General features: G+C 51.4%; 5 protein-coding genes across 5 annotated transcripts; 3 read left to right on the plus strand and 2 right to left on the minus strand.

The window, feature by feature from the left end:
• Nucleotides 1-685: 685 nt before the first annotated feature.
• Nucleotides 686-9,107, plus strand: BDV17DRAFT_190077 (putative cell morphogenesis protein (PAG1)). The gene is made up of 3 exons (XM_073755089.1): nucleotides 686-1,799; nucleotides 1,866-5,180; nucleotides 5,231-9,107. Exons 1-3 carry the CDS (start codon nucleotides 804-806, stop codon nucleotides 8,705-8,707), a joined length of 7,788 nt encoding a protein of 2,595 aa, XP_073611933.1. The 5' UTR covers nucleotides 686-803; the 3' UTR covers nucleotides 8,708-9,107.
• A 481-nt stretch (nucleotides 9,108-9,588) lies between these two features.
• Nucleotides 9,589-10,717, plus strand: BDV17DRAFT_272850 (6-phosphogluconate dehydrogenase). Its single transcript, XM_073758947.1, has one exon. It carries the CDS (start codon nucleotides 9,689-9,691, stop codon nucleotides 10,610-10,612), a length of 924 nt encoding a protein of 307 aa, XP_073611934.1. The 5' UTR covers nucleotides 9,589-9,688; the 3' UTR covers nucleotides 10,613-10,717.
• Nucleotides 10,718-11,686: 969 nt separating this feature from the next.
• On the plus strand, nucleotides 11,687-13,739 carry BDV17DRAFT_284193 (putative RNA binding protein MSSP-2; the record flags this gene model as incomplete). Its single annotated transcript, XM_073760494.1, has 5 exons — nucleotides 11,687-12,709; nucleotides 12,764-12,853; nucleotides 12,914-13,008; nucleotides 13,067-13,384; nucleotides 13,439-13,739. The coding sequence occupies 5 exons, from the start codon at nucleotides 11,687-11,689 to the stop codon at nucleotides 13,737-13,739; spliced, it is 1,827 nt and encodes a 608-aa protein (XP_073611935.1).
• An 873-nt stretch (nucleotides 13,740-14,612) lies between these two features.
• BDV17DRAFT_294789 (FAD synthase) lies at nucleotides 14,613-15,440 on the minus strand (the record flags this gene model as incomplete). Its single annotated transcript, XM_073762922.1, has 1 exon — nucleotides 14,613-15,440. The coding sequence occupies one exon, from the start codon at nucleotides 15,438-15,440 to the stop codon at nucleotides 14,613-14,615; it is 828 nt and encodes a 275-aa protein (XP_073611936.1).
• A 410-nt stretch (nucleotides 15,441-15,850) lies between these two features.
• BDV17DRAFT_190094 (J domain-containing protein) lies at nucleotides 15,851-16,904 on the minus strand. Its single transcript, XM_073755090.1, has 3 exons — nucleotides 16,713-16,904; nucleotides 16,623-16,666; nucleotides 15,851-16,565 (listed from the first exon to the last, which is right to left on the minus strand). The coding sequence occupies exons 1-3, from the start codon at nucleotides 16,773-16,775 to the stop codon at nucleotides 16,037-16,039; spliced, it is 636 nt and encodes a 211-aa protein (XP_073611937.1). The 5' UTR covers nucleotides 16,776-16,904; the 3' UTR covers nucleotides 15,851-16,036.
• Between the last annotated feature and the right edge of the window lie 2 nt (nucleotides 16,905-16,906).

Raw genomic sequence — 16,906 nt, forward strand, 5'->3', positions numbered from 1 at the left:
ATGGACGTGAGACGACAATTGCCATGGTGTCATGATCACCATCTCAGATGATCATGATAGCTAAATTTAGGCCCGCTAAGCTAGCTCCTACTATCAGTTAGCAGTATCGTTGTCCCCAAGATTTGAGCGAACCAAGGATCTCAGCAAGTAGTTAAGCTCAATTGAGCTGGTCTGGGCGGTGCAAAGCTTAGACTCTCGCATCAGGCCGTTGTATGTAGTCTATGGATCATTTCCCAGCCTGGATGAAACAGGATTCTCTGAGTCGGATCAGAAAAAGAAAGTGGCAGTAGTCTCTCATTGGGCTGGTTGACTGAGGCGAGGAGGTGAGTACTACTGGGCTGCGAATGGGAAGGTGGCTCGTGCTCGGCTGGTCCGTAAGTCACGGCTCAGTCACGACTCATGGCCGAACCGGCCGCAGCTCAAAGAAAAGCTCAGAATGCTTTGCTTCTGATGGCCTCCACCACCCCCCAACACCACCATTCTCAGGCTTCAGGGCAACAATGAGCTGCTTACGCGTGGCTTCGCATTTGTTATCAGCTCTCGAAGTCGTGGCCATTGCTAAGCAATGAATGCCTGAACTGCAGGACGCAGCTCCCCAAAGTGCAACAGTATGTGACCGACCCCCCGACCGTTTGCTCTGCCCCCACTGCTCCCTGCATGCGACCTTCCAACCCCCGACCCTAGCTACACTTGATTCTTTGAAGCGAAAAAGAAGCTCTCTAACGGTGGCGTAACTCTAACTTGATGCTTGTGTAGTGGCATCTCATCCTACAATCAAAGCTGGCCCCATCCAGTCGTCGCCAATGCCGCTCGTACCCGACGACCCGGTCTCAGCGTCGCACCATAATCTTTCATCTCCACCAGAGCGCCTAGTTACAAGAAGCACTCCATCGTCCACGGTTCATAGCCGGGAAACCTCCGCCGTTCGAGGAAGGGCACTTGATCATTCCGCGCTAGCCCCTGCCACCCTCCAGCCTCAGAGCAAACGCCGCGGCCACTCTCACTCCAAGAGTCCTGAAACAGCATCTGTGCGCCCGAGTCCTGGGAACGATGCCCCGCTGGAACGCAGGCCATCCAACTCTTATGGACACCATCGGCAGACTTCGATCGTCCATGGAATCCAACACTCCCGAAATCCCAGTTTCGCCGCGTCGACCACGTCCACGAGTCCTTTGAGTCCGGAGCTCATTGCGAGTCTCAGCCGCAGTGGCGGCGCTGAGCAAGAAGTTGCTGGGATCGGGAGACTGGATTTCCCAGACATGCACTCAACTCATCAGAGCCCGTCCCCGAACGGGACTGCGAACCATAATGTACAAGGGGTACTGAGTACGATCGAGGATCGGGATACTGACGATGTGCCGGACGGTGCGAGTTTGGTGAGCGTGGCTCACAGGAGGATGAACTCTGCCGGAGTACCGTGGCGAGAACGTTCTCACAGTCGCTCCCACTCCAGACACCTCCAGGCAGAGTCGAAGACTGTCGGTGAATATGCGCTACATCATCTGTTCAATTCTGTGAGTCAACAAACAGCCTGCGGAATGACTAGACGGTCACTGATACTATCCAAGTTTGTCGGCCAAGCGGACAACAAGATAAACCTGGCTATCATGAAACTGGGCGAATCCGACGCTCCAGTAGAAGATGTGTGCGGCCCCGGTGCAGACCCGAAGTTCGACCAGTTGATATCCGCCTTGGGCCACATTGCCCGCCAGAAGCCCAAGCCGTTGATTGACACGATTATGTTTTGGCGAAAGGCCAAAGGTGATGCTGTCCTCGCGTCCAAACAGGCGGCGAGCCAAGTAGGTTGTACCGAATCCTCCGCGCAAAGGACACCTTTCCGTGCTGACCATATTCACCTTTCCTAGCCGAAGCCACCCGCTGAAAACGGCCTGCTTCCCCGTCGAAATACCGAGCCTACCCAGGTGGCCCCCGACACGAGTCCTGGCTCCGGTCATTCGCCTGCTTCCCTTCTTTCCCGGCACGATGATATAGTGTTGACCGAGCGACGAGCTACCGTTTCTGTATATCTAGTCTGCAGAGTCCTGATAGAGATATTCAACCAGAGTACCCTCGAATCTATAACTGTCGACATGGCGGACCGGCTGGAAGATATAGTGTTCGGCCAACTCAAGACGGTTGATCCAGATCAAATCGCCGCGTCGCCTCTCCGAATGGCTAATTGGCGGATATACTCGCAACTCCTTGGAATCATGAGCGAAGAGAAGTTCGGCAGCGTCACAAATCGTTTCTTGGCAGAGCTTGAACGTTACCAAAAGGATGAAAGTGTTCGAGGACCATCTAAGGAGGGCGACGCAAGATCGGAGCTTCTGCTCTCCAGCTTGAAGCACATCCGCATCAGGACAACCCCCGACAAATGGCCAAAATCATGCGATTTCATGAGGTCGTTGGCTCGATTGTTTGTCAACGCCCATGGTCAGCGCATCAAACAGACGTATTGCAACATGTTCGAAAGGCTACTGCTTCCCGTGGCGGCGAACCCCAGCTGTGATCTGACGCTTCCCAAATGGAAGGAGTTCCTCGACTTGGTTCATTCTCGTCTGCCACACATGTTGACTAAACCTAGGCATTGGCCCGCAGCTTTCCCGCTTCATGTTCTGCTTCTATGCTTGTCCACGAAGGAGAACTTCTCGTCGCAATGGCTTTCGCTCATACAATCCCTCCCAGCTAAACTGAAAGACCGTCCTACAAGAGGACCAGCTCTCCAGGCTATGTGTCGCTTAGTATGGACCTACTTCTTTCGCTATTCAGATTCTCCCACTGTGACCCTGCGTAAAGTTGAGGAGGTGGGCAGAATAGCTCTGCCTGCGGGAAAGAGGACGTACCTCAGTACTGATCCGGCTGTATCGGAGCCATTGACCCAGTTGGTACGAATGATTGGATTCAAGCATCCTGATGTCTGTTTCCGAAACATTATTTTCCCGTTGCTCAATTCGGACTACTTCACGTCCTCTGGAAGAGACATGAGAATCGAGCAGATGGAACCGGAGAAGATGGTAATTGGAATTCAATCGTTCCTTGCAATAGTGACCGATCTCGAGAACTGCGACCAACTGTGCCCACCCGTACCTACTGGTTCCATTCCCAACCCTTTCACCGATCCTTCGGCTTCAGCGCACCTTTTCCGCTCTCAATATCTCATAGATCCCAGGCTCCCCGGCGCTTCTGACACGTCACAAGATTCATTCAGCCCTGTCAACATCGCTAGACTAAGTGACAACGTCAAGGGTCATTATCTTCGGTTCTGCGAGATTCTGGGAAATATCACGATACTTTGCGATAATACATTTGGAGGCCAGGCTGCTCTGGATGAAAAGTTCGGTGGAACTACCCCCAAAACGCCAATCACCGAGGCATTCAGTTTTGGGCGACGCGAGGATCATCTCAACGCCTCGGACCAGAGGCAAGGGTTCTATGACTTGCTTCATGTAGCTATTCAGGCACTTCCTCGTTGTCTGTCAGACCATATCCCTTTCAACTCGTTGATCAACTTGCTGTGTACAGGCACTGCTCATGTCCAGTCCAACATCGCCTATTCCTCTGCCGAATCTCTCAAAGCCATCGCACGGCAGTCACATGCGCAACAGGTGACTATGGGGTTTGCGAGATTCATCTTCAACTTTGACGCGAGGTACTCTACGATGTCTGATGAGGGGATGCTTGGGCCGGGGCACATCGAGTCCACCTTGAGACTCTATGTGGAGCTTTTGCAAATTTGGATTGAGGAGATCAAGCAGAAAACCAAAGGCACGATTGCTGACTCTGGCGAGAAAAATGGTTCGGTTAGCCGCGCGTTACACCTGGATCTTTCTAGTGTTCTGGCACAAGTCGAAGAAGTTGAGTCTCACGGCCTATTTTTCTTGTGCTCGCAGTCGCGAAGAGTCCGATCTTTTGCCATTACGGTGCTCCGACTCATCACAGAGTTTGACAAAGCGCTGGGCAAGGAGAATACAAGAATAATCAGAATACTCGAAGCTGATTCTCAGCAAATCCTGGATGTCAATGACGAACATCTGACGGTGGCTGAACGAAGCCGCATCCAAAAAGGGAAACGAAGGAGTGCCTCTCAAAATACCTTGATCGAGCTTTGCAGCAGTGAGGTTTCCTATGATTCCACTCTGTGGTCAAAGGTGTTCCCCAACATCGTCCGCATAAGTTTCGAAACTTGCCCATTTGCCGTTACGCTCGGGCGAGAAATCGTCTGCGCAAGACTCGTTCAAATGCACAAGGCCATTACCGCTCTGGCGGAAAGTCCACAAAACCCCCAGTATACTCCCGTCGATGCTGCGCAGGCTCGCTCTTTGGCAAGAAGCAACATGACTGCCGAAATTCTGATCGAACAGTGGAAACTTTATCTGGTCATGGCATGTACGACGCTCAATAGTGTCGGGGCACAATCTCAAAGTCAACTAGCCAATGCGCAGCACGCGAGGAAGACGTCAAGGGGCTCGCAATCATCTGATAAGATAGGTTCTGCCAGGAGTCTTTTTGCCTTCGTGATTCCGTTGCTGTCAGCCGAACGCGCTTCCATCCGGGATGCGATAGTGGTCGCTTTAGGGTCTATTAACCAGAATCTTTACCGAACACTCCTCGAGTCTTTGCAGTACGCTGTCACGACCTGCAATGAAGAAGCCAAAATCCGGATAGGAACGCACCATCGGACGCCAAGTAGTCCCCGAAGAAGTCGCAAGACAGATAGATTACGAACAGAGGTGACCCACGTTTACAAGCTCACGTCGAAATTTTTGAAAGAACCCGAAGTATACACCGAGGATTGGATCGTCAATAACCTCGTCACATACGCTAAAGACCTGCGGATCTTCTTGAGCGATGCGGGTGTTCAGAACGACTGGGAGTTCCAGAGCTTACGCTTCCATTATTGTGGATTGATGGAAGAACTATTCGAGGGTGTCAACCGTACCAAAGACCCATCCCGATGGATTCCCTTTGAAGCACGCAAGTCTTCTTTCTCGTTGATGGAGGATTGGTGCGGATATTCTCCGAATCAAGCCCAGATATCCCAACGAGAAGAGCACATGCGAAAGCTTGCGGCTGCGCACCGTCAGGAGGCAGGTGGCGAGCTCCGAGGCCCAGCAGCAGCAATGGAGATCGAAAAGAAGAATCTTAGGGCAGCAGCTCTTGGTGCAATGGCATCACTTTGCGTAAGTGATACTCTCCGTTTATCTTTTTTCTGGAAACTAACACTTGGCAGGCGGGCCCGATAAGTATTACGACGGAGAGTGGTTCGGTGCTCCAATTCGACGTTGGACGAATGCTTTCATGGATTGAGATCATATTCAACACTATCAGCGACAAATGGCATGCAATTGGCCGCCGTGCGCTCAAGAACTTGATCCTCCATAACAAGGAACATTCGTACTTGTTGGAGCGGTCGGTCGAGATGTGCTACGTGACCGAGCGGCCGAAGTCCTTGGAGAGCTACTTCGAGGTCGTGACCGGAATTCTAATTGACCACCCTGATTACCCTCTGGGATTCTGGAGGATTCTGGGGGCCGTCTTGGTGACGCTAGGCAGTCCCAAGCGAGAGATCAGAATGAAATCGGCCAAACTTCTCCGTATACTCGAGGAGCGTCAGCAGAAGAACTCTCGATTGCAAGACTTTGATATCAGCATTTCCGACAAGACTACTGCAGTCTACAAGTTAGCACAGTTTGAAACATCGAAACGACTTGCCCAACAACATTCCGACCTGGCATTCACTCTTTTCTCGCAATTTTCATTGCACTTCAAGAATCTGCGGCCGGATAGTCAGCGAAACTTGGTTGCTGCAATTCTTCCTTGGGTACAGACGATAGAGCTGCAAGTTGATCCCAACGGTGGGCCTACGTCCAAATCGTACATGCTTCTAGCCAACCTTTTTGAGATCACCATCAAGTCAAGCACCGAACTCCCGAACGAGGTTCAGGCTTTATGGCAAGCGCTAGCCACCGGACCGCACGGTGGAAATGTGCAATTGGTGCTGGACTTTGTGATCAGTCTCTGTCTAGAGCGAAAAGAACAAAATTTCGTGGAATATGCGAAGCAAGTCGTGGTCTTCCTCTCTGGGACACCTGCAGGATCGAAAGTGATTGAGTTCTTCTTGATGCATGTCGGCCCCAAGAATATGGTCCAAGAACGTAAAGAGATTACGCCAGCACCTCCAGATGCCAATGGTATACCATATGTTGCCGACCTTGCAACCGTTCTCCCCGTCGGCAACAAGCAAGCCGGTCTGTCTTTTGGCCAAGTTGCCCTCATCTTCCTGGTAGACCTTATGGTCGCTCTGGTCACCCTCTCGCTTCCAGATGTGGTAAAGCTGTTGCATGTCGTTATTATCCTCTGGGATCACTATACACTCACCGTGCAAGAGCAGGCCAGGGAAATGTTGGTTCATTTGATCCATGAGCTAATCGCTGCCAAAATTGAAGATGACGAACCGGCCGGGAGCAGGCAGTCTATTGAAGATTTTGTCGAGTGCATCCGCCGAAGCGATCCAAAAGTCGTTTGGGAGTACGAAGACAACCACGAGAAAGATGATCGCGAGGACGATAGCCGTGTTCCAGCCTCAATGTCTAGCGTTACTCGCGCAGTCGTTGAGTTCTTTAGTCTTGCTTACGAGGGCATTACTGACTTATGGGCGAAAGAAGCACTGAACTGGGCAACCTCTTGCCCCGTCCGACACCTTGCTTGCCGCTCTTTCCAGGTGTTCCGTTCCATCTCTACGTGTCTAGACTCTAGAATGCTTGCGGACATGCTGGCTCGGCTGTCAAACACCATTGCTGATGAAGAGGCCGACTATAGAACTTTCTCCATGGAAATCCTCACGACGCTCAAAATCATCATTAGTTCGCGGGCACCATCAGACCTCCTCCGTTATCCGCAGCTTTTTTGGACGACATGTGCTTGTCTGAACACGATACACGAGACAGAGTTTGTGGAAAGTATTGGTATGCTCGAGAAGTTCATGGATAGAGTCGACATGAGTGACCCCATGGTGGTCGGAGAGCTCATTAAAGGCCAGCCGCCAAAGTGGGAAGGTGGATTCGACGGAATCCAGAACCTGGTTTATAAAGGGCTCAAAAGCTCACAATCTCTCAACAGCACTCTGGATATTTTACACCGCTTGAGCGCTCTTCCGAACAATGACCTCATTGGAGATGGCAACCGCCTATTATTCACGATCCTGGCCAATCTATCTCACTTCCTCCGCCAATTCGACCCGAATGTGGATGACCCGAAAACTCTTGCTCGTGCCACGCTACTTGCCCGGGTCGCTGAAGGCGAAGGATGTCCGCGTCTCGCAGCTTCTCTCCTTGGTTTTGCGAATGGCCAATACAAAGCGGAGAATGATTTCTTGAACCACATTATCACCGAGATTCGGTCGTACTTCTTCCCTCAACAGGATGTACAAAGCTTGACCTTCCTCATGGGCTTGCTTACAAACGCAACGGATTGGTTCCGTGTCAAGGTCATGAAGATACTGTGCGCTGTGATTCCAGAAGTTGAGATGCGACGGTCTGACGTGGCCAGCCATGGCCCGGACTTGATATCACCCTTACTGCGGTTGCTGCAAACTGATCTTTGCCCTCAGGCTTTGCAAGTCATGGATCATATCATGACTGTCTCTGGCAGCCCCATGGAACGCCATCACCTAAGAATGAGTATGGCATCCTCAACATCATCAAGGGCCATCAGGAAAGAATACGAACGGATCCAAAGCCTTTACGGAATTCCGGAGCCCACCGGGTGGTCCATTCCAATGCCAGCCGCTCAATCGGGCGTCACTCGAAACAATGTTCATGCGGTCTTCTACACGTGTGCTGAGGTTGACCGCGTGGAGGCTCAAGAAACTGTACCGCCAGAGGTCGAATTCCATGCGGACGAATATAATGACAATTTCTTCCCTATGCGTGCCGACACTATGCAATCGATTGAGACACAGACAGATGGCAACATTGGTGATATCGTCCAGAAGCTGGATAGTCTAGACGACTTCTTTGGAGACACGGAAGCGTCCCACCCGACGCTCGATGCGCTGCCGGACTTGGCATTGCGTGGCTTTGCAGGGAGTTACGTGGATGCGAATGCGAACATCTATGATCAACAAACAGCGCCAATATTGCGCAAGTCTCTTGCACGAACAGCCTCGACCTCTTCGTTCCATAATGGCTTAGTCGATTCCCGCCCTTCGAACATGCGCTTCGATAGCGTTGGTCTGCACTCCGGTGGAACCTCGACACCTCACTCGTCCACCCAAACCCTTCGCCCAGTATCCCATACCCGATCCGTTACTTCGCCAGTGAATCATGTATTCTCTCCAATTTCGGCAGCACCGCAGTTCTCTACTCCGCCCATTGGACCCCACGAGCCCACCTTCCTCTCCGACGATGAGACAGATGAAGGTGGATTCGACTTTGACGAACGTCTAATGGTGAACAAGCACCCTGTGGCTCCATTCACCGCCCAGAATCGAAGCGTAACAGACGGCTCATCACTCGAATCCATGATTAGAAGTGGTATGAGGCGGTTGACGGGCAGCACAGCAGCGAGTCGGGATAAAGAACGGCAACGTGAATTCGTTCGAGCTCAACACCGGGCCATCGCCCAGACCGCAAATTCACCGCGCGTGCCGAAGGTGCCGGCGGAATACCTGGGCGGAGCTACAAGCAATCCCAACTCACCGGGGTAGTAGTGGGGCTAATCAAGATCTTGGGGTATTGACAACCTCTCCTTATCTTCTCCCTTTCTTCTGGAACAACTCTATGTACTCGCTTTTTTTCGGGTACCTGGCTGTGCTATCTCGGCGTTTCAAGGGAATCCGACATTGGAATTATGCATATTCTCATACATACCCATGTTTGTCCAATTTAGCGTCTCATACAGCTGGCGACTTTCTTTTGCATTACACACATCATATCCACTTGGGCAGCTTTAGATCAACACACTTTTTTTTCTAGAAAGCTGCGCGTCCGGGCTCTACTCAGATAGAAGCTAGAACAGCAGGCACGTGACTCGGTTGGTCCACGCTCCACAGCCATTCCGGTTCAGGCCTTCCCCGCACGAAGCCCTGCAGTAGTGGAGGGAGTCGCTGACTGGAGGCTGATCATTTGTAGCTCCCATCCATTTACCGATGGAAAGCCTCGGATAGCCACGGCTGTATCTACTTACTGGACCAGGCACCTCTGCAGTCCACCACTTCCTCGCGACTCTTGTAGGTGATCACGTTACAGCGTCCCTTCCTAACTCCCTCCCCAACGACCTTCGCATTCACCTTTCCACTCTCCATTCTCCATTCTCTGTTCCGTTACCACCTTAGTCTATCTATTATTACCTGGCGTCAAGGCTTCTTGGTACGATATACAGCATTAATTCATCTTACGATTTCTTCTTAGTTTGACTCGACAATGAGCGTCTCGCGCACTGTCGCTCCACTCGTGCGAAGGGGCGCCGCTTCTAGGCCCAGGTCAGCCCAGTCACTCGCACGCCTCTCGCAATTGATACCGCCGTCGAGCAGAGCGTTCTCGGGCAGTTTACGACGAAACGATACATGGGGGTTCATCGGATTGGGGCAGATGGGTATGTTGCAATGCTCCCTCTCGCGATACCCTCGAAGGACTTGCTCAATATATTGGCCTGAACATGGCTAACGCTGCATCCGACAGGCTACAACATGGCCAAGAACCTGCACGCAAAGATACCCTCGACAGATACACTTATTATTCGTGACGTCAACGAGGAATCGACAGCGCGGTTTGTGAGGGAGGCCGGGGAAACCGCTAAGAGTTCGGGGACTAGTGGGACCGTCCCGCATGTTGTTGTTGCGGAGAATGCGAGGGATATTGCGGAGAAGTCGAACGTCGTCATAACTAGCCTTCCGGAGCCCCAGCACGTCAAGGATGTTTTCCATTCTATGCTTCGCCAAGGTCCTCTGCCTGCACTTGAGAAGGAACGTGTGTTTATCGATACGTCGACCATTGATCCGGCTTCATCCAAAGAAATTGCAAACGCTATCCATACAACAGCCCAAGGTCGGTTCGTCGATGCACCGGTTTCCGGCGGCGTAGTTGGAGCTCGTGCAGGCACTCTATCCTTCATGTTTGGCGCATCGTCTCAGACGGGAGAGCTTGCGGACCGCGTCAAAGCCATCTTGCTTCTCATGGGCAAGAAAGCATGGCATATGGGCGAAGCGGGTACTGGTGTTTCGGCTAAACTCGCCAACAACTATATCCTAGCCATCAATAACATTGCAACTGCAGAAGCCATGAACCTTGGGATGCGCTGGGGTCTTGACCCCAAAAATCTGCAAGAATTGGTCAGTGCTTCCACCGGCCGGTGCTGGTCTATGGACGTCAATAACCCCGTTCCCGGCGTCGTCGAGGGTGCACCAGCTTCGCGTGAGTATGAGGGCGGATTTGGTGTTAGTCTCATGCACAAGGACTTACGGCTTGCTCTGACTGCGGCGAAGGAGTCTGGCACTCCATTGGCCCTAGCAGAAGTTGCTCGTGGCGTCTACTCGGTGGTGGAAGCGGAACATCGGGGCAAGGACTTTTCAGTGGTTTACAAGTGGCTGCAGGATCAGTCACAGCAGCAATGATGTTAGGAGAAATTCATTGCCAGCGTTTTTATTACCCAAGAGCTTTCCTTCATTGTTACCTTTTTGGCCAAGGCTTTGGAAACTCGAATCTATCTTTTTAGTCCACTCTTGTCCCACTTTATCTGGCATAAACTACATGTAAGCTTTGGTCAAGTTCTAGGATCCCGCAAGTGACTATGCGTTATATAACTGATAGATATGACGATCTAGATATCCACTGTTCATGGTCCCAATGACCCACGCAATTGTGGTGAAGGTGGTATTCGTTGCTGAGGCCTCTTCGCCATAACTATCTAAGGTAGTTTACATAACCAGCTATCTTAGTTCTCCACTGCCCTTTATGAATAAACAAGAATGAATTCACTTCGAGTCTTTCTACCGTGCGCTTCGGTCAAGGCTTCTACTACGACGTATTTATTCCACGGTCCTTCCCCTTCAGAAGGTATCACGACCTCGGGCAGGCTCCTTCCTCTTCCACCCCCATTCCTCCCCATGATTGCACCTTCCGTCTCGCGTCCATCGTCCTCAATCTTTTCGTTTCTTTCGTCTTGTGTTCCTCTCATCTCCATCTCTTCCTTCTTTCATCTCTCATTGCTCCTTCATCAACTTCATCAACTTCATCATCCCATCGTCTCTTTTAGCTATCCAGCATCCAGAACCTTCAGCTTGGTACCGAATTACTCTCTCTAGTTCCTCTATTACATCAATTGAGGGCCCTGCCTCTTTTTGACGTTCGTCCCTGGTCCAATTCCCATCATATTCTGAATTTTTCCTATTCTAACTACTGGCCGCAGCTTCGTTTTCCCTGCCGGCTGATCTTAGGATTGAGTTCTATCGTTGCGGTAAGTGCTGTTTGCTCCAACCATGGCCGAGGCCTGGTCTTGTACTGCTTTTCGCCGTGTGCTCGTCTTGCTTCGAAGCCCTTGTTATGATCCTTCCTCCAGTATCTTTTTTTTTTGCGGTTCCTCGGTGTGTAATCCCGAATGCGTCGTTCCTTGCCCTCGTTACTTTATACTTTTGAACCATGGGCCATGCTAACTGTTACCGCAGAACCGTTATCCCAGATTCCTAGCGATGTCTACTCAGACCCAGCAGCAGGTTGCCTCAGACGGCGGCCCAGTTCAGGCTACACACAACCCACAATTTACTCAGAACAACCGCGGTGCATACGCTAACGGCCACCAGCAAGGAAACCGTCCTGACCTGGCCTCGCTTTTCTCCGGGATGAACATTCAGAATCAGGGCTCCGGCGGAAAGTTCAACAGCATCAAAGGTGGCTTGCCGGTTGCCATGCCTCCGCCTTTGGAGCTTGCGGGGCCTCGCTCCTACAATAACCAGCTTGTTCTTCTTCCCAACGGCAGTGTCTTCCATGGTCTTCCTCCTGTGTCCCCAGTCTCTCCGTTCCCCCAGACATCACTTCCTGGGCAAGATCAGGTGGGCCAAATCCCGTATCTGCCGAACGCCATCTATCCAGGCCTCACACCTGGTTGCGTCCCGGCGGCGATGCAAGGCTATCCTTTCCCCTATCATCTGATGAATTGCGACATGCAGGACCCCGCTGGCCAGAAGAGAAACCACTGGTCCGGCAACGATGAACAAAAGACGGCGGGACCCTCGGTCTCTGACGGCAGCAACCCAGCAGAATATTTTGGCGGTCTCCCAAGCCTTGATGGCGGTGCGCTCTCGAGTTATGCTATGAACGGACTTCCCCAGACAAGCCTCCAGCTCCAGATGATGAAATCCCCTACCGGTTATATCTTGCAAGATCTTGAGAGCTTGGTCCAGCAAGAGCCTGCAATTCCAAGAGCCGTTCCCGCCATGTGGACTAACCCTACCGACCTCACTCTTGCCAAGTGCCTCGAGAATCGTGAGGGAATCACCAACGTCTACATCCGAGGTTTCCTCCCGGAGACTACCGACGAGATGTTGCATGCCTATGCCGGTCGTTTTGGGAAAATCGATCGTTGCAAGGCGATTGTCGACTTGGATACTGGTCTTTGCAAGGGGTTCGGCTTCGTTCAATACTACAATTTTGAGTCTTGCGAAAATTGCATTCGAGGGTTCTTCTACCTTGGCTACCAGGCCAGCTTTGCCCAGGTACATATCGCCACTTCTAGTCTTGTTCATGGTTTCAGAGCTAATAGGCCATAGAAATCTCGCAACTCCCGCCTGAAGGATCTTGAAGACAGATCATCGACCAACATCTACTGCACCAACATTCCCATTGACTGGACTGAAGCAGTACGTCAATTCCTCCGATTTGATCTTGGCAATGTCTTTGGCTAACCCACCTCTACGAAGGATCTTCGCCGCCACTTCGAGCCCTATCGCGTTGTGTCCGAAAAGATCAGCCGTGATGAGAAGACTGGAGTTAGCAAAGAAGTTGGATTTGCTCGGTTAGTGGTCCTGAAGCAAGATATCTCAGCCTCTATCGTGATCAACTAACTGTTCTAGATTCGAGACGCGGGACATCGCCGAGAAGGTCCTGTCGGAGTTCCACAATGTCGTCGCGGCGGACGATGTCAAGCTGCTTCTTCGCTTCGCTGATACCAAGGCTCAGAAGCTTTTGAAGCAACAAAGCAACGAACGCCGTGCTTACCGCGCAGGAGAGTACAATTACTCGGTGGAAGTGGTCCAAGGATCAACTCCTTCTCCATCTCTTCATCGTCTTCAGCAGACAGTGTCCCACATCAGCCCTACATCGCAGGTCAGCTACGTGTCTCCCGTGGGTGTCGGATCCAGCTGGACTCCAGCGACGTCCATTTCTCCATCGTAAGTGTTCAGGCCCATCATATAGTGTTCGAGGTATGCTGACGAGTCAAGCAGGATTCCTTTGGCGAAGAACCCTTCTGGAAACATGCGCTACAACTCATGGTCCTCCAAGAACAGCCCCGCGCCTCTTGACACTACTCCCATGTACCGGGGCAGGCTCGCTTTTGCCAATCGAAGCAATTGGACGGACAACGTTTCTGGTGGTTCTTCCAAAACTGTTCTCCCGGCGACTCCTTGCGCTGAGCCGCGTTCTGAGAGATCTAGCCCTCACAAGGAGAACATCAAGGCTGGTTCCCTGTCTCCAATTTCCTCTCGCAGGGAGATCATCGTCAACTCTCCACGCTCGGTGATCTGAAACAATGTGTCTTCGCCCATTGCCATCAACTTCGATTGTCGTCGTCTACGTTCCAAGTCCTGCACACGGCATACATAACCACTGCATATTTCCGCTTCAGAGATTGTGAAGAGGTGAGACTCGAAACAACAGGAGGCAACATAACCAAAAAGCATGTTCGACCGACGGTATTTTTCTCATTTTGCGCTGCACGCCTGGAAGCTACATGTGTTACCGCTGGTCTACGGATCAAGTCTATCTCTCTCCTATCGTTCCGTTTATCTCTTCCTCCAACTTTGTTCTGGACTTCTTGAGCTTTTGATGTGCTGTATGGGAGTATTTGTTCTTGATTTCTTGAAGACATCCGGGTTCCTTGAACCGCAAAATGATTTCATTCAGGATTCGCATGTGATGAAAGTTTGTTCTTTTCGTTTTCGTTTTTGTTTTTCGATGGGACGGGCGAAGATGAAAAAGCAAGATGCTGTTATTTTCTGTATCTGTCTAACAGTGTATCGTCGATTTCTCTCCATCAAACAGCTGCTTAGTCTAGCATTAATGAAAAGTTGCAGCGAACGAGGTTTCCTGTCTGTAGTTCTGGTTCTTCAGAATGGTCATTCCCTCGATACATTCCTTCGGCACAGCCTGGAGCTATCGGCCCCAGATATGGGAAACCCAGTGTTTTATGTTTAATATTCTGTATTTATCTCCCGTTCACGAACGTTTAACAATGATCGAAAGGGCTGCAAGAAAAGTGCTGCATGTCGAGAAATGCCGAACAAAACTCCAGGCCATATATGAAGTCTATAATCGTAATTACCATGAATAACAAGTAGGAAAACCAGAATTAGGAAATAGAAACCATATCTCTATGATTTGACTCGGCGATGTGAAGCCTCAGGGCCGACGACCCGATCGCTCCAACTCATCATCAGTCAATTCATACGCAGGCCGGAACACTCCCCTCTCCTCATCCCAAAGACTAGGATTCCTATCGGTATTCGACAACCCCCCAAGACTCGTATACCCCTGATCATAAAGCCGACAATACTCCAGCCCCAGATGGCGCAGAAACGCCCAGATCTCCGCATACCGCCACTCAATCACCGGATGAACCCGCATAAACGGAGGCCACCCCTTATCCGTCGGATCGAACGACTTCAACTTCTCAGCCCACGGATCCGTCCGGCGCGTCCCGACAAATATAGCCTTTATCGACGGGTTCTTGTTCAGGTAGTCCTCGAACCCGGATTTCAACGTCGTCTCGTTATCCTTTGTATAATTCGCCAGGTCTAAATGGTACACGCCCTTGGACCAATTCACGAACTCCTCCATTTCGCTGAATGGATCTGCCTCGGCGACGTACATAGCTGGTATTAAGGGCCTCGAGGCTTCGTCGATGGGTAGTTTGCTATTTAACCCGGCGAGGAAGAGGATCAGAAGAACGAGACAGTCTTTCCCGCCGTTATAGGAGAGCGCCAGCTGCTCGAGGGTGTAGCGTGTTAAGGCGTCATTTATGATCGCCAGCGATTGGCGCGTTTGGTGTTGGACTCGGTGGAGGAGGGTATCTGTTTCGTGGGGTTCGGAGAGGAAGGTGCTTATTCGGGTGTGGCAGGCTGTTATTATTGATGCGAGGGAGGTGGCGTGTGTTGAGATTGAGGGTATTGACGGGGGTTTTGTTGAGGCGTGAGCATGTTGTAGTTCTGGTGGTGGTGGTGCGGCCATGGTGTTTGTGGTTGTGGTTGTGGTTTGCGGGTGGGAGAGGTGGGAATGGGGGAGGGTGGTAGTTGAAGCAGCCGCGGGCGGATCTGTCATGTCAATTGAATGCACATTTGAGTTTGAGCCGAGCTGGAAGGACGAGCCAGTGAACTTGAACTTCGTAAAGTGGGAGTGACTGACTGACTGACTGGCGGCTCGGGGAATTGGAGTTGGAGAGAATGTTCTGGCATGCCCCGCCCCCCGCAGTGGGTGGCCGATCTGACCGCTTATCATTCACTTATCACTACAACTACGAGGCAGAGTACTTGCATACGACCCTTCATGAGTTTGACTAAGGACGATAAGATTTTGCCTAGCGGGCGAAGGAAGTCACCTTGAAAGGAATTTCCTGCAGGGGTACGTACGGCCCCGCTTGCCTACTGCTTCCCTGTTCACCCTCTAGGCTCTCGGCATATGAACATGGTCCCTGGGTAGCCAGATGTATATTCCGGGTGCTGTCCTCGTTGACTAAAGAGCTGACAGTGCTGGCAAAGTGGCGCTTGCCAATAGATTGTGGGTATAAAGTGCATAATTCACCGGAGTTCTCTACGACAGTCATCGCATCAACCCAACACCTTCATCTTCTTTTTCTTCTTCTCCCCATCCTTCTTCTGCCCCTTCTGCCAATCGCGCCAGCTCCCAATCCGCTGATCCCGACTATCCTCCCAAGCCTGATGCTGGTCTCGCTTCCGCTTCCGCTCCGCAATCTCTTCCTCCTCTTTCCGCCTCTCTCGTCCCTCCTCCTGCAGCTTCGCCTTAGCTTGTCTCCGCCGCCGCGCTTCCTCCTCTAGTAGCACGTGAACCGTCTTCGCCCGCCATTCCTTCTTGAACTCATCTGTCTTCAGCTCCGGTGAGTCCAGCGTATACTTGTGTTCCCGAATCAGGAGCCGCCGCGCATCCGCAATACATTCGTCTAAATATGCGCGTTGTTTCTCGTCCATGAGCGCCGATTGCGCTTTCTTCAGGCGGTCGAAGGCGTCTGGCGCGCCGGTATTATTTGTTTTATCGGGATGGATTAGGAGGGATTTCTTGCGATATTGTATCTTGATATCTTTCTCTGTAACTCCTGGTTGTAGGTCGAGAACCGCGTAGCTGTAGTTGCGAGTGGATTAGGTACTGAGTCTGCTAGACGAGATGTCTAGTACTTACGCGTCTAGCACGAATGCTTTGCGGATGCGATCAATCTCGGCATCCTGATTCGTTAGTAGGCATCTTGACCCAGGTCAAGTTTGCACTTACCTTGGTGTATTCGGAGGCTTCTCTTTCGAGAGCATCAAGGGCATCCTGTTCGTCGCCGGACATTGTCGAATTGGAAATGATTGAAGTGTTGAGTTAGAGGGTTAATGGGCAGAGGAGGAAGACATTAGAACTGGTCCAGAAATAATCGAGACTGCTAGCCTTACTAGCTTTTTGAGGTTCTTTGTATGCAAGTC

Source organism: Aspergillus undulatus, assembly GCF_047715775.1.
Source record: "Aspergillus undulatus strain CBS 261.88 unplaced genomic scaffold BDV17scaffold_58, whole genome shotgun sequence".
Taxonomy (NCBI): domain Eukaryota; kingdom Fungi; phylum Ascomycota; class Eurotiomycetes; order Eurotiales; family Aspergillaceae; genus Aspergillus; species Aspergillus undulatus.

Excerpts from the sequence above, each read along its gene's own strand:
- BDV17DRAFT_190094 (XM_073755090.1), bottom strand. The coding sequence starts at position 16,775 with ATGTCCGGCGACGAACAGGATGCCCTTGATGCTCTCGAAAGAGAAGCC. Across the intron at positions 16,667-16,712 it reads AAGCCTCCGAATACACCAAG|GATGCCGAGATTGATCGCAT; the intron begins GTAAGTGCAAAC and ends CTAACGAATCAG. Across the intron at positions 16,566-16,622 it reads AAAGCATTCGTGCTAGACGC|CTACGCGGTTCTCGACCTAC; the intron begins GTAAGTACTAGA and ends TCGCAACTACAG.
- BDV17DRAFT_272850 (XM_073758947.1), top strand. The coding sequence starts at position 9,689 with ATGGCCAAGAACCTGCACGCAAAGATACCCTCGACAGATACACTTATT.
- BDV17DRAFT_190077 (XM_073755089.1), top strand. The coding sequence starts at position 804 with ATGCCGCTCGTACCCGACGACCCGGTCTCAGCGTCGCACCATAATCTT. Across the intron at positions 1,800-1,865 it reads CCAAACAGGCGGCGAGCCAA|CCGAAGCCACCCGCTGAAAA; the intron begins GTAGGTTGTACC and ends CACCTTTCCTAG. Across the intron at positions 5,181-5,230 it reads GTGCAATGGCATCACTTTGC|GCGGGCCCGATAAGTATTAC; the intron begins GTAAGTGATACT and ends AACACTTGGCAG.